The 14839-nt window shown below is 36.9% G+C and overlaps 2 protein-coding genes across 5 annotated transcripts in view; one reads left to right on the plus strand and one right to left on the minus strand.

The window, feature by feature from the left end:
• LOC114944055 (uncharacterized) overlaps positions 1-14839 on the plus strand; it is a 319822-nt gene that overhangs the window by 143803 nt on the left and 161180 nt on the right. The gene's annotated exons all lie outside the window — the stretch shown is intronic.
• Positions 1109-2752, minus strand: LOC114944057 (uncharacterized). The gene is given in 5 exon segments (XM_085482361.1): positions 1109-1968; positions 1971-2009; positions 2109-2256; positions 2427-2486; positions 2581-2752. Coding segments are annotated over 5 exon segments (375 nt in total). The 5' UTR covers positions 2665-2752; the 3' UTR covers positions 1109-1924.

Raw genomic sequence — 14839 nt, forward strand, 5'->3', positions numbered from 1 at the left:
ACTACACTAAAAAAATTATTGAATTCGAATAAATATTTACTTCAATATTGCCTAATAAATTATTTATATTAAACTAATAATATTGATTTGATGTGAAAAATATTTATTTAATATAAGAAAATTCAAAACAGATGAATTTGTTTCAAATAAATGATTTATCAGGCAGTATTGAAATAAATATTTATTTTAATAATTTTTTTCAGTATACTATCTCCGAAATATATAAATATTATTTACAATGTATAACATAACACATGAAATAGTAGGCATTAAATAATCCGTAATGAAAACTCTCCATTTCTCTTTACTTTATAATTGTACAATATATAAGTAGAAACGGGGAACTTACTATATTAATCAAGATTAATTACATATAAATTCATGTTGATACAATTACGATTTTTTTTCTATATTTTCTATTCTTAAATGGATGCTAAATAATTTTCTCAATATTTCATGCACGTAGAAAATTATTTAGCATCCATTTAAGTCTCTTTTGTTGAATCGGATTACATAAAATAATACAAAGAACACGCTTTAATGATATCCCGTGGAACGGCAGGAAATTATCCGAGGTCTTTTCGCGAGAAGAAAATGACTAGCGAAAATGAGTCGCGCCTCCGGCGCCGATTAGAGGAGAAAACGAGTGTCGTTAATTGCGCTCTCGACTTTAAATATTTTGACGTACCCGAAATTTGGCCGCGCGTGCCGTCAGACGTCAACGAGTTGCGTAAATATTTACGACCGTCTCTTTCTCACTCTCTCTCGGTGTGCAAATCTTCCCGGGATGCTGCTGCGCGTTACACGGTTGATTTTGATTTTTTTTTTTCGTATTAAAATAAAATTAAACGAAATCTCCGTGACGAGGGAAGAATGGCCCCGCATGAAAAATCACCGTTTGCCTCCTCGCGGAGAAAGGATATTACGAATGTTACGCTCCTCTTGCTGGAATCGTAAATCTTTCCGCGCCGACACCGAGTTTTGCGAGACACCAACTTGGCTGCTTGTTTAAGGATGATGCCTCCTTCCGATGAGCACTTGATTCCTTGCACATTATTGAACATGCCTTTTATTTCTGCGTGATGTTGACGTGCCAAGAAACAATTCATGTTTTTTACATTATGATTTTATTTTATTTTACAATTTATTACAACTGTCACCTACTATTTATATTATATATCGCTACTACGACGCTTTTTCTACATGGTAAATCTTTCCCGCTGACAGAGAGAATCTCTCGAGCAATATCGATGTATATATAGCTTTTATGGTGAGCGTCGATATCCGAAAGTTTTCCAATAAAACGATACTACTCGCGTCGACTCATCCGTATCAATTAGGAGTTAATTGATTTCGAGTGTAAATCTAATGTGCAAGTAAGGTTTTTCAACGGCAACGTCGGGGTTGCGGTTATGGCGGGGTTGCACAAGCGGTGCTTGCAGGCGAAAGCGGTTGTTCCCGCTAAATTTACGACGAGAGGGCCAACCTTCCTATTTTCTTACGGTTTCTCACTCGTATTCTCTCCGCTGTTAATGAGTCCCGATCGTACGGCGCCATATGTTTCCCCGATTGGACTGTTTGTTTTTCTTTTTCGAGAGGGCTTTTATACGCGTATCCCAGACGCGTTGACGTTTCGAATCCGCGCGTGTAAAATGTAACTTAACCGCTTTACTGCACGCGGTCGGGCCGCCATTAAATGCTCGATATTTTCGGGGTTTATGTTATATTCATGCGTCGACAATGGACGGACGGTGCAGTGTGGGAAATTTCATCGGCATACGAAATACAGATAAGCAAACAGATATATCCGCTGGATATGGCTGATGATGGGAAATCAATCATATACGATTGATGCGAGCGCGTTTATTGTTCCCGAGGTTACTCTATAAAAATTTTATCGGCTTACTGCCATCATGCACGGAGGTCATCGTTGACCCTTATTGCATCGTCCAAATATTAATTGATAATGCTCCCTTCCAGAGAATCTAAATTCCGCCGTATTCCCTTTACTGCGGTCAAAAAGGTAAAAAGAGGAAATATTAATTTGACACTTCTCTTCGAGTCACGTATTTGACTGCACAATTTTTGAAAGTCTATTTATTACGTACCGCAGATAATATTTGCTAAACAGATTGAATTTGCATCGCAATCTTCGTCTCTTTTGCAAAAACCTTTTCCCGCTTTTCCGTTTTGATTACCGACTTCCTTTTTCCTTCTGTCCGGGAGATGTAAAGTCAGAATATCCGGTTCGCTCTCCTTGTAAAAACACGTGTAAATTATTATTATTATTATCATCGTAGAACCCACATTCACCAAAATAAATAATTAGATTTGAAATGCAACATTAGAATGAAAGATGAGGAAATAAGAGTTAGGCGATGAGATACGCGCGAGATTATGCTAAATGACGTTGATGAATTACTCACGGAGCTGGAATCGTCTGTGCTGGAATCGTCTAAATCGATCACCCGAATATCCGATTTTCCCTACGACGGAACGACCAAGTAAGATTAGCACATAATCACGATGTAATATTATGCTTTTCACTACCCGTCTGTTTGGCAGGATAATTCGCCGTACCTGATCCTTTATGGCACATGGACGATAAAACACGGTCGAATAAACGGTGCATATTAACAGCATGAAGAGAAAGAGTCGCTTCATCGTGACGTGCTTAAGAATCGCAGCGTTTCCACGATGTGAACGCGCACTTTTATACCTTAGGTCTCTTAAAGCGAACCGGTTGCGACAGTGTTGTCTATCAGCGCCGTCCTTATCGAAGCCGTCGTTAAAGTGCGCGCCTTTGGAAAATGAATCGTTGAAATTTTTCTTAACTCGAGCGGAAATTATGTAAACGCGGTTGATTTTCTATGCCGTAACTATAAATGCTCGTGTAGGATTTGTTCGCTTATTTTTGTCGCGCTTATTTATCTAAATTAGAAAAAAGAAGTACATCGTAAAAAGAGTACGCGACGTTTCGCAATTTTCTCGTGCGAGGAAAAGTAAATCTTTGTTGCGTTTATTTTATGACAACTTTACGATGTTTTAGTCACATTTTATCAATAAAAAATATACTTTACAAAAAATTCTTGTGTCAAGATATTAAATTAGTCGACGGAAACATTATTGATTTTGCATATTTAGGATGAAATCGAAAAGTATCGCGCTGTAATAGTATTATAATATCAATAATTTTATTATACGGATGGAAAAATTTTAGAAAAACAGATTGAGAGAGAGAGAACAAGCTTTCTCTCTATACTTGTTTCAAAATATATTTCATCGATTATTTTGAAGTGTTACGATCGCGCTGCTCCGACAATGTCCATGTATCCTTATTCGATTTTATAGAGGAAGAAAAAGTATGTATACTCTCATCTTCTTCCTCTTAAACGATATATATTTTCAGCCTCTCCTCGGAGGATACTTACTGCGTATTTTCCACGGAATAGCGCGTTACCTTCCGTAAAATAAGAAATACGAGACATTGGTTTTCCAGTACTTGAAGAGATTCGATCCTCCCGAGCGCAGCATTCATACATTTCGGATCGATTTTAATGATCAACGAACTCGATAAAATCGCCTTTTATTTCCTCTCCTTTATAAAAACTCGCAGAAAAGCGATCGCGGCTAGGGATGTCAGGATTAAAACCTTTAATCAGTCGCACGCCATTAACACACTTTAGCGTTATATGTATGGTTGCAGGACGCAAAGAGCGCGGAAAATCCAGCGAAAGAATGGAATTTGCATCCTACGCCAAAGTGACCGGACCTTCTTATTGTTTTTAGTCGCGTTCGGATAATTATCGCGCGCCCATTAACACTCTTGAGCTCGCCCGTTCGCTTATTACGCGAATAATCAAAGATGTTTTCAGCCGTCGACGAAATGGCCACATTAGAAAATTGCACGCTCTGTACCACCGCGCATATCGTTATTTTCGATTTTTCTACCTCGTTATCTGTCTTTGAAAGAGCTCTTTCATTCGCGTCGATATATGCGCGGTTTTCGTGCTTGTTGGAGAAATCCGCCATATGTTTGCTTCGAATGCGAGATCATTAATATCTTGTTCTTGTTTCATCATTAGTTGGGAAACAGAATATCGTAGCAGATTTATTATACTGCATTTTTTGATAATCTTGGAGAATCCTTTAGATGCACATACATTATCATTACATATGAATGGCACATATTAAAATTATACACGATGACAAAATTACACGTTTTCGCCATAAGAATACATTTTTGCAGAAATTAGATTAAATATTTATTAAAATTAAATAAAAATATTTATTAAAGTATTTATTACAATTAAAATATTAAAGTATATTTATATAAAAAATAGGGACGACTGTAATAAATTGTTAAACGAGTATTTAGGCGTCTACGCAGAAATTTGTGCGCATATATATAAACATCTCGTTAAACGGAACTCTTCCGGGCCTTAAGATATAAAATATATAAAAATTGAAGGAATTGGAAAAATGGGAAAGACAGAAAATTATAAGTTGCAAGAAATGTAAACTTCTTTTTAAAGAAATATTTGAAATTGTATGAAGTTCATCCATTATCGCTCTGTCAATTTCTAACGCCACATACTTAAAAGCGAGGGAAGTACAGTTGTTTGCATAACGTTGCCGCTACTGTTGGCGAAGTTGTGGCGTGAAGGAGTCCAAACTGGATACGGTGTTGGAGTCCTCGACAGTCCGTCGACGTGACCGGAAGTCCTTTGTCCGCTTGATTGCCGAACAACGTGGAAACTGCTCATTAGCTTAGCAAATAATGCTCTCCCGAGTATAGTTTAACCTCTAGTTAAGCATTCGCTTGTCACCGTTTATCTCATACCTTTATTATGTCACTGTAACTTCAGTCTAGACAGTAATCTCACTTTCCTTGACGATTATATATATTGTTAATAAATTAAAATATTATTACCTCATTAGGAACGTAAAAATATAAAAATTAAATGTAAATGAATTAAATTAAAAGTTAAATGTCACTGTAACTCCAGTCTAGACAGTAATCTCACTTCCCTTGACGATTATATATATTGTTAATAAATTAAAATATTATTATCTCATTAAGGAACGTAAAAATATAAAAATTAAATGTAAATGAATTAAATTAAAAGTTAAATGTAATAAAAATTAAATTCGATGCTCCGTTTGTTGAACTTTTGTATTTTCATCGTTCTACTATTATTAAAATTCTATATACGAATGAAATTCTATCATTTTCTATTATTATCGACTTCCGATATTATAGTGATAAATTTTCAACAGGAAATAGGAAATTGTATTCTCATGTATTCTCGTAAATCTCTACCGATCGATTTGTGCAGCGACGAGAGAAAATGTGCGACAAAAAGTTGATTTGCTCGAATTACCGATTGCTTTGGGAAAACAAATTGGAAATATTTCAGAACAGAAACAAACTGTGCTGCGGACTTTTCTCGGTGCTGACTTCGCGGAAAAAAAGCGCGGACCAAATTAGTTGGAACAGTCACAGTCTAGACGACAGGTTGTGAATGATGAATGAACGCTGTAGGTAATACTCGGAGAAAGGTAATTTTGAACTTTTCCGTGGTAAGAGGAGAGAGAGAGAGAGTCTAGACACCTGTTTATATATATGTGTATGTGTGTGTATAAGAATAGAATACGAACGCAAATCTTATAAACTTCTACGTTAGACGTGGAGCTAGGTTAAGTATTCGAAGAAGAAGAGATTACAAGTTTCCTGTTGTTCTGTCACGAATCTGTTTAATAATGTTAACTTCCGCAATTACAACAATAACGAACGTAACATTGTGCGAGGTATTTAATATTCTTCAAGAGATAAACGATGTTACATATACACATACGAATTTACGTTTGTACAAGATGATTCAATTGAGAATCATCTTCTTCTACCAACACTTTAATCATTTTGAAGATATGTATATATTTTCTCATATAATTCTCTCTTCTCAATTCCACAAGTTTGCGAAGACTCTTCAGACAATCATAATTAAAAAATTATTAATGATTTGTATTACTGTTAAAAAAAAGAACCTTGTGAAATTTTTCTAAAGTTTCAACATTTCTACGTCCTTTTAAAAATTTAAAGAAATTCAATACATCACTTTACATTCGCTCTGCGGTCCCTCATTTACATTTTCCAGAAACACGTAGTCGCGCTTGGCTAATCTTGTTAATCGCAGGGAAAAGAACGCTTTCGTGGAAGGATGGGCTGAGAGCAAGGTGAGGCAACGATCCGGTTCGTTGTCGCGCTAAACGGTCGACGTTGCACGCGAGAATAAACGCGAGAAAAACGAATTGCAGATTCGCCCCCGGGGATCGTTCGTCAGCTTCGTATATTTAGACGACGTTCTTAACACGTCGCTCTTTTCTCTCTCTTTTTTCCTTTCATTCTCCACAGTTTTCACATCTCGCCGACCGTGGAATCTCTCTCTCTCTTTCTCGCCAGAATCCAAATAAATCGATAAAGCGGCAGTCAGTTATCTCGATATACTTTTTCACATTTTCCTTAGATTTTCCACAGACTTTTGCGATTAAGTGTATATATATCCGGTCCTAAACGGTTCATCCGATTACCGCGCTCGGACAAGCGGATTACTTTTTGCGGATATCACATTTTTCACTTTGTGAAAAGCAAAAAATTATTTAACGCAGAATGCGTGCTCGAGTGTGTGCACCCGTATATATGTATATATATATATATATATATATGTATATTGTATATCCACGCGTGCGAGAGCGAGTGGAGATATAATATACGAACGGTATATATATTCTCGAGCACGCGGTATACGCTCATGCAGTATTCATTCGAAAGCGTTTAATAACCAATACTGTCGGCGAGCGGAATGTAATATTTTTTTATACCTGTTATATAAAAAAGAAGGATGAAAAAAAAAACACGACGCGAATCCGATATATCGGCACGAGATACGAGCGGGCCTCGATGGACGCGTCGATTTGCTTTCACGGATTTTTTTCCCTTTTTTCCCCGAACATTATCGCGCGTCGGCCGAACGCAATCTTTATCCCTGGTCCCTGGGTTTCGGCTCATCAGCCGAAATAACCCGAAAATAACGCGCTTCAACTTCGATCATTGGCCGCGAGATCCGGCAAATGAAGATTAATGGTAAAACTCGACAGGGGCTTATTAAATCGGCCCGGTCCGACGAAAGATCCCGCGGAATTATTCGATATCGATATACGATAACGGCCCGGTAGGATATTATTGATATCGATCGTATATGGGCATGAAGTCTACACCGGACGGGTAGACGTACGCACGCATGCACGCGGAATCCGTGGGAAAGCGGCTTAATTGGAGCGATTATCCTCTCGTTCACAAGGAGATAGCGACCAGCATTTCGTGATGCATTTACGTAACAATTAAATCGACGTTGCACATACGTCCGCGATGAACGTGTGTCTACTGCACGCTCCAGATATATACGCGCATAGATGAAATTAACTGCGGGACGGAAGGGAGATTGGGTCCTGCGGTCGATACGACGTGCCCTCATCATGTTTAAAGCGGCCCCCGACACGTGGTTGCCACCTTCCAGCGTCTTGACGCCCTAACGAGCGGAATGGCGCTTTGTCTTAAGACTGGATCGATACGCGTCTTTAAAATAATGCCACCGATACAGATTAGAAACGGTAAGATTATTCGCTATGTACGAAACTCGATATCAATATAATTTTTTTTCGATTATTTAAAGTATGGTAGTTAAATAAAATTAAATTAGTAGTTTTTATTATTATTATTATTATACACTCCTTTAATTAATTAAGGTATAGAAAATTGTCCAAAATAGGTAAACTTTAAATGGTTGTACCTTTGTTTCGAAAAATGATAATTTAAATTAAAAAAAAATTGTATCGACTGAAATTTTTGTACCTCCTAGTAGATACCTTATTTTTGCAAGATTTTTGCCAAGTTTGGGATACAGGAGGCACAAAAATTTCAGTTGATAAAATGTTTTTAGTCACTTACGTAACTTTTTCAAAGTTTAAACAAAAAAGAGAAAACTCTCGAACTTCTTCGTTATTTTTACGTATTTGTAAAAAGTTCACGAGTTAAACAAAATTCAGTCTCTATATCATACTATAGAGCAAAGATTCAGCTTTAAGAATCCATTCTTAAAATTGCTGTACAATGGTTTTTAACGGAGTTATGAAAGGTTAAAGTGAAAATGACATTTTCACTTCAATTTGCGATAACTTGATAAGGAAAGATCAAAATTTAAATTTAAAAAAACGATTTTGTAGGGAAAACTTCAGACTTTAACGTGAAAATGTAAAAAAAAAATTTTTTAATCTTCTTGTGTATGCGACATGTCTACAAAGTGAGAGAAAATTTTCCATTTCGTTATGTTCGTCGTTTTCTGTATGTAAAACATATTAGAATTGAAGAAAATGAAAAAAAGCTATGAGCTTTCGAAAGTAGAGATTTCAAGCTTTTGAACACTTCTTTAAAATTTAAATTCTTGTTTTTCGAAACAAAGTTACAGCTATTTAAAATTTGCCTATATTTTTTGAAAAATGTTTTTTGATCCCTTAATTATTTTTTGAGAAGTGTATTACATAATATACTTATTAATTATTATATTATATATCAATTTTTAAACATATATAAAAATATATAATAAAATATATTTAATAATTAAATTATAAATTATATATATATTTATAAAAAATATAAATTAAATTATACATAAATTTATATTGAAATAATTCATATATATATATACAATATAAATATATTTATAAATGATAAATATACGTATAATTGAAGCCTAAACTTTCTCGAAGATACCTTTATTCGAGACTGTGTCGCGTGAAATCAGATTGTGCGACGCCACCCTATAGGGATTCCCGAGTGCCGATTCGGTTTTTCTCCATTGACGCCCCGTCATCTTTCGGGTAACAAACCGGCCGTCTAACCGTTTCCGCTCTCGCGCATCTCGCTCACCAAAATAATATAGACTAATTTCGGCGGGCATCCCTCGGGAAGCATCCCGGGGGAGCAATAAGGGGGCCACGGAAACGCTCGTCGGCATTGAATTCTATCCATTTGTCCGGCCGGACTAGTTCGTGGAGAACAGCCGCGAAACTTCTAATTTCCCCATACGTCACTCGCGGACATCGCTCTGACATGACCAATCGTGGGCCCCTTCCTGCTGCAATCGCTGCGACAACACGTAGGGGCTGTTTAACCCTCTTTCACTTTCAGTGTAGTCCAATCAGGAAGCTATTCTTTTTTTTTCTTTACTTATAACATGCAAATGTGACGAATGTCTGTTCGCTCTGCTATTCTTTATTAGCTCGTCTCTGCTTTCGCGAAGAAATATTGTTCATTAAACACGCCTATTTGGTTCGCGGAGATATTTTCCATTTATCAAGTATACTTATTCGTATCGTGAAACATTCGAAGGCACGATAAATATAGCTGGCCGAGAGTTCGTGACTTAATCTGCAAGAGTATCTCGACTGTACATACACACGGTCGCCTTTCGTGGATTTATGACCTTATTCATGCCTCGCGTTTTCAGGCCTTTCCATCTTCGTTATCTATATATGCAGGTATTCGTAATAATGCGTTGTGTATCGATAATGCATTTCCGTAATGGTGCGTACTTTTCTCCGAAAACGATCTTCCTTGTTTCAAGAGTTATGCCAAATATCAAAGGAGGTGAAATGTTATTCACAAAGCGAAAAGATTTGCTAAAAATGTGCAAATATTTTGAAGTGACATGTAACAACGATAATTGGTTCTCATTAAATATATATTTAAAAAATTTAATATAAATTGTAAAAAAAAAAAAAAAACCACGTGCGTCTGAATTTATCTTAATACCATATTTTAATTTAGCTTTCTAAAAATATAGTATATTCTTAGCGCTTCGATTGAATTATTTAAGAGATGTCGTTTCGTCTCGGATCAAAGACTCGTGATTAGATTCGCGCGATGAGAATTTCTTCCTCCGGTGAAAGACTGCGCAATCCTCCTCGTGGAAACCTTATGGGAGTCTTCGCGAGACTTCGCTGGCAGGGAAAAGGCCTGAAAGCAGCACGACGGCGGATATATTTCGCTTGCGAGAGAGCTTAAGAACACTATTCTCCCCGCCGTCTAAAGCGGAAATCCTGGGCAGTGCGCCGTCGTCGAGATTCCCGAAGTGGAGTATCGTGTTCGGATGTCTTTCATGTTTTTCGCGTCGAGTTCGGTCTTGTCTTCGCGCGAAGCACGAGAGAAATCGCGTACTTCACCGCGAGTGAGAATCTCTCTTCGTCATCGTCGAGCATTTCGGATTAGAACCACAAGTTTTGACAATTTTCTATAAAATCGTCAGCCTGTTCAATAGCATGTTCTATAGTAAACAATTAACAATTTTATGACACATAATATACGCAGCTATCACAAAATTAATTGAATCGAGTTAGAAGAATTTATAGAGAATTATTTTATAAAAATAATTTGGATTGCAATCAGTACATTGTAAATTAAGTAATTATTTTCATTGCTAATACAATCAGTTATTGTCCCAACGATTTTGTTCGAGAGGTTAATTTATGTTTGCTATAGAAAACGAGCGATAAAACGGTCAGGAAGAAACCACCGACGAATTTTCGCGGATAGAGAATAGTCGCGGGAGACCGTGGCATAATAAATCTTGCTACTCAGCATCCGACAGTGGAATTTTGCAGCGGAGAAGAAATTTCAGCGACGACGACGCTTTTTCTTACTCGATATAGGAAACGCGTCTAATGGAAGGGCGGCCGACAGACGTTCCGAGAGATGTCTTAAAGGCCATCGATTCGGCCGAAGCTGTCGGATAACTTGCTAGTAAGACTTATCGCGTATCGTAGAACGGTCCCGGGGAGACGAGGGTCCTCCACGTAGTAGGGTAGTTTGTCGAGACCTTCCGCGACAACTATCTTCTACAGAGTCAGGAGCTCCCTCCTTTCTCTCGATAGTGGCTTAGAAGCCGTTCTCTCTTTCCTTTCTTTATAACCGCCTCCGGTTGTCCACGTCCGGAAATGATCTCGAACGTGCGACAGCGATCGAATTAGATTTTTTTTTGACCGATCCGAAACTTATTCGATCAGAGAGACGCGCCACGTTCCTTCCATCCGCACGTACGCGAGTCTGCGGATGTTTCGACGGTGGAGGTCTGGTCATTTAGCGCAATCGTCGACGCTAAAAATAAAGGAAAACGACGGACATCTGCTGCGGGAAGTGTGCGATCGGAGATCGGTGCCGTATTTATTTTAATTTGGAGAAAACAAGGCGCGCGAGGACAGGAACAAAGGACAATAATTGTTTCGTTCGACCCCTACGATCCTGATCTATAAATTAACGGCTCTTTCGGGCCTCTCTTCTTAATTGGGCCGCGTATTAATTCCCCTCCAGGATGCGACCGCAAGGATTTATTTGCGGCGTGATGCGAAGGGGAAAGAACGGCGGTGATAAGAGAGACTCAGAAACTGGCTGGAAACGTGGAAGGACACGTGGGATTACGAGGTCTTAACTGTGCGTGCCAAAATGGACGAGGATCGCCAGTCTTGACGTTCTAGAGCCTGAAAATATCCGAAATATACAACGCTCCAAAAAATCTATACGAGGTTTCCATGACTTTATTATTTAATGAGAAATCTGTGCAAGCAATTAAAAATTTTTTTCTCTTTAATAAAAATATCTTAAATTATTAAAAGCAATCTAATAGAATTTGTTTTTCATTATTATTTCTTATTTTATTTTTATTTAAATTATTTAAAATAAGAAATAATGAAATAAGAACTCTATAGATCGCTTCTAATAATTTAAATTATTATTTCTTATTTTAAATAGTGTAAATTATAAGATTTTAAATAGTTTCTTTTGGCAATATGATATGAAAAATCGAATGAAAGGAGATTGAAAGGCTGAAAACTGTATTAATCTTTTTAACAGTTTATGTAAATAACGTAAATTATATTCAACTTTATTTTATATCGTGTAAATGTTGATATTTGATTATTATTCACGATTCGATATTTCCTAATTTGATTCGTATTTACGGAAATTAATGACGCGTCGTGATATTGATGAAATCGTACATTCATCCGATTTCACTGACAGACAGTGTTGCATCGGAGCGTTACATCGAAGCATTACGTAATGTTAAAACAGACGTTAATCGCGCGTCGTAATTTTTCGGCGTGCCATTTGTATTAAATACAATGACGAGCGAGCGAATATACAGACGGGAGAAAGTAGAAATATTTGATCAACGGCTGCGACACCTCGACTCCTATTCGTTTCCGGTTGTCGCGTCAGCTTGCTGGAAGCGGCTAATTAATAATAAGCGCTTAATTATGCGAATGGATGCGCGCTTTTGTTGATTGCGCCGGCAGATACGGGACGAATGTTGCCCATGAGAAAAGCCTATTCGAAAGCGTATTTCATGCAGCTCCGCATTCCGCGCGTGCATTTGTATAACAGGATATACGCCACCACGCAGCCGTGCAACAATTATAACATGTTACTGCAAACGCAATTATTCGTGAGCTAATATTTATCAAAGACACGTGCACACATTTATCTGCGAGTTTCGAAAAACAACAAAAATATACTTAAACAATTAGATAAATTTGTTGCTCTCTTTTTTGAAAATTTTAAATCTTTACACTGAAAAAAAAATAACTAAATTAATAGGTATATATTTAGTTCAATACTGTCAAATGAATCATTTATTTGAAACAAATAAATATTTATTTGTTTTGAAAAGGATTTTCTTATATCACATAAATATTTTTCACATCAAATAAATATTATCAGTTTCAAATAAATGATTCATTGGGTATAGTATTGAAATAAATACTTATTCGAATTAAATAAATTTTTTTTCAGTGTACAAATTAAAAATATTTCAAATAACATTATGTTTCATATAAACTTGTCTGAATATTTCGTATAATTGTTATTTGTGTGTCGCATCATTTATAATTTTTTAAATAAAAATTCTAATATTCTATATAAAATAAAGTAGTTTACTGGCATATCGATTAAATGGCTGCTCTCAAATCTTTTACTTTATTTTATATTTTTCTGATATTTTCTGATAGGATAGAATACTGATTTGTATTGAATATCAGATAAATCGTGTCGTTGCCGATGACACGCCGTTTTATCGCAAAGATTTTCGAATGGTTCTGCGTGTTTCTTGTTGACAGAGGGAAGTTAAATAGGGGTGAGACTAGAAGAGAGGCTGCCGTAACGATTCGAGAGCTATGCTTTGACGTACGGTTGCTCCCACGAGGTTTCTTTGTGAGTAAATATATCGCGAGCATCCACACAGACACCGGATAAGAGATAAACAGCCGCGAAATTCATCTTAATTTTGGAACACGGCTCTCGCAAAGTAGTCCTCCAAGTGTAGTCTCGATGGAGAAAATGAGGCGTGACTAATTGAATCACTTGAATTAACGTGGTGGGTTCGAGGGCGTCCCCCGAGAAGATTAATGAAACAATTTCGCTAACAATCGCGTCATCGGGCTCCTTTGAAAATTGTTAAGGCTGTTGTTATCCTGTCAATTTAACGATTGACAGATTGCACAAAAATATAATTTTATAATTATAATAATATATAATAATGTTAAGTAAATAATAATATATTATAAAATATTATATCATAAAAACACGATTATAAATATTAATTCATTCTATTATCGTGCTTTATTAATTATTTAATTCATTACTATTGCATTAGGACATACACATTATACTTTGGACGATCTGTTGATTAATTAATTCGTGTTTACTAGAATAGAAGATATCGCAGGTAGCTTATCAACTTCCGTTTATTATTCACGAATTAATGACCACTGGATGCACATATGTTCTTTATCTGTGCCATCTACGAAGGTGCGTGCATCGCAATCTCTAACCGGGCATTCGCGATTAGAATGGAATTTTAGGGTGCGTTTCGACAAAAGCGAGAAGGAGGCAAGTATCGCGCAGGCGGGAGCGCGATAATTAATAAACAAACTCATAGATATGCGATAGGACGTTGCGTGAGATTTACATTGGAAGGGAGCAGGAAGGCCCTTCGCTTTTCCCTTTCGCTTATCGCCGATTAGAAACGCGAGTGTTCGCGCGCGAGTTCCCGGCGACCTTCGATCCGCGGGAGTTTTTTTCACTTCACCCTCTCTTTCTTCGGAAGTTGCCTGAGAGTCGGAGTTAGCCGGAGAGCTAAAACGTTTTCAGGCGCCGTGCTTCGCAGTGAAAGTCCCGTTGCATCGCGCAAAAACAAGGGTGAGTTACGAGCGAAGGGTGAAGTCGTCCGCGTCGTCTCTCGTCGTTGTCCTCTTCTTTCCGTATACCTACGTTTAGGAGTCGGATAATTCAGGCGATACATTTGAATTTGCCACCATTTACCCCGCCGATCGCCCTGCCGTTTATCTTCGTCTCCCTTTCTCCCGAGGGATATTTCCATTAGGTAATTATCGCGTCAACGGATAAGTCAAGCTTGAGTTCTTCTTGGACTCTATATATATCTTAGGATATTTATTATTTTTTTTTTTTACATCTATTGGTCGAATTAAAAATTATGTATTTTTTTTTTTATATATTGCATTTGTGAAAAAATATTTTGACGAGTATAGAATATTTTTTATCTCCCTTTCTCCCGAGGGATATTTCCATTAGGTAATTATCGCGTCAACGGATAAGTCGAGCTTGAGTTCTTCTTGGATTCTATATATATCTTAGGATATTTAATATTTTTTTTTTACATCTATTGGTCGAATTAAAAATTATGTATTTTTTTTTTATATATTGCATTTG

This window comes from Nylanderia fulva, unplaced genomic scaffold (genome assembly GCF_048542155.1).
Source record: "Nylanderia fulva isolate GAGA-0341 unplaced genomic scaffold, ASM4854215v1 Scaffold20, whole genome shotgun sequence".
NCBI classification, from domain to species: Eukaryota; Metazoa; Arthropoda; class Insecta; order Hymenoptera; family Formicidae; genus Nylanderia; species Nylanderia fulva.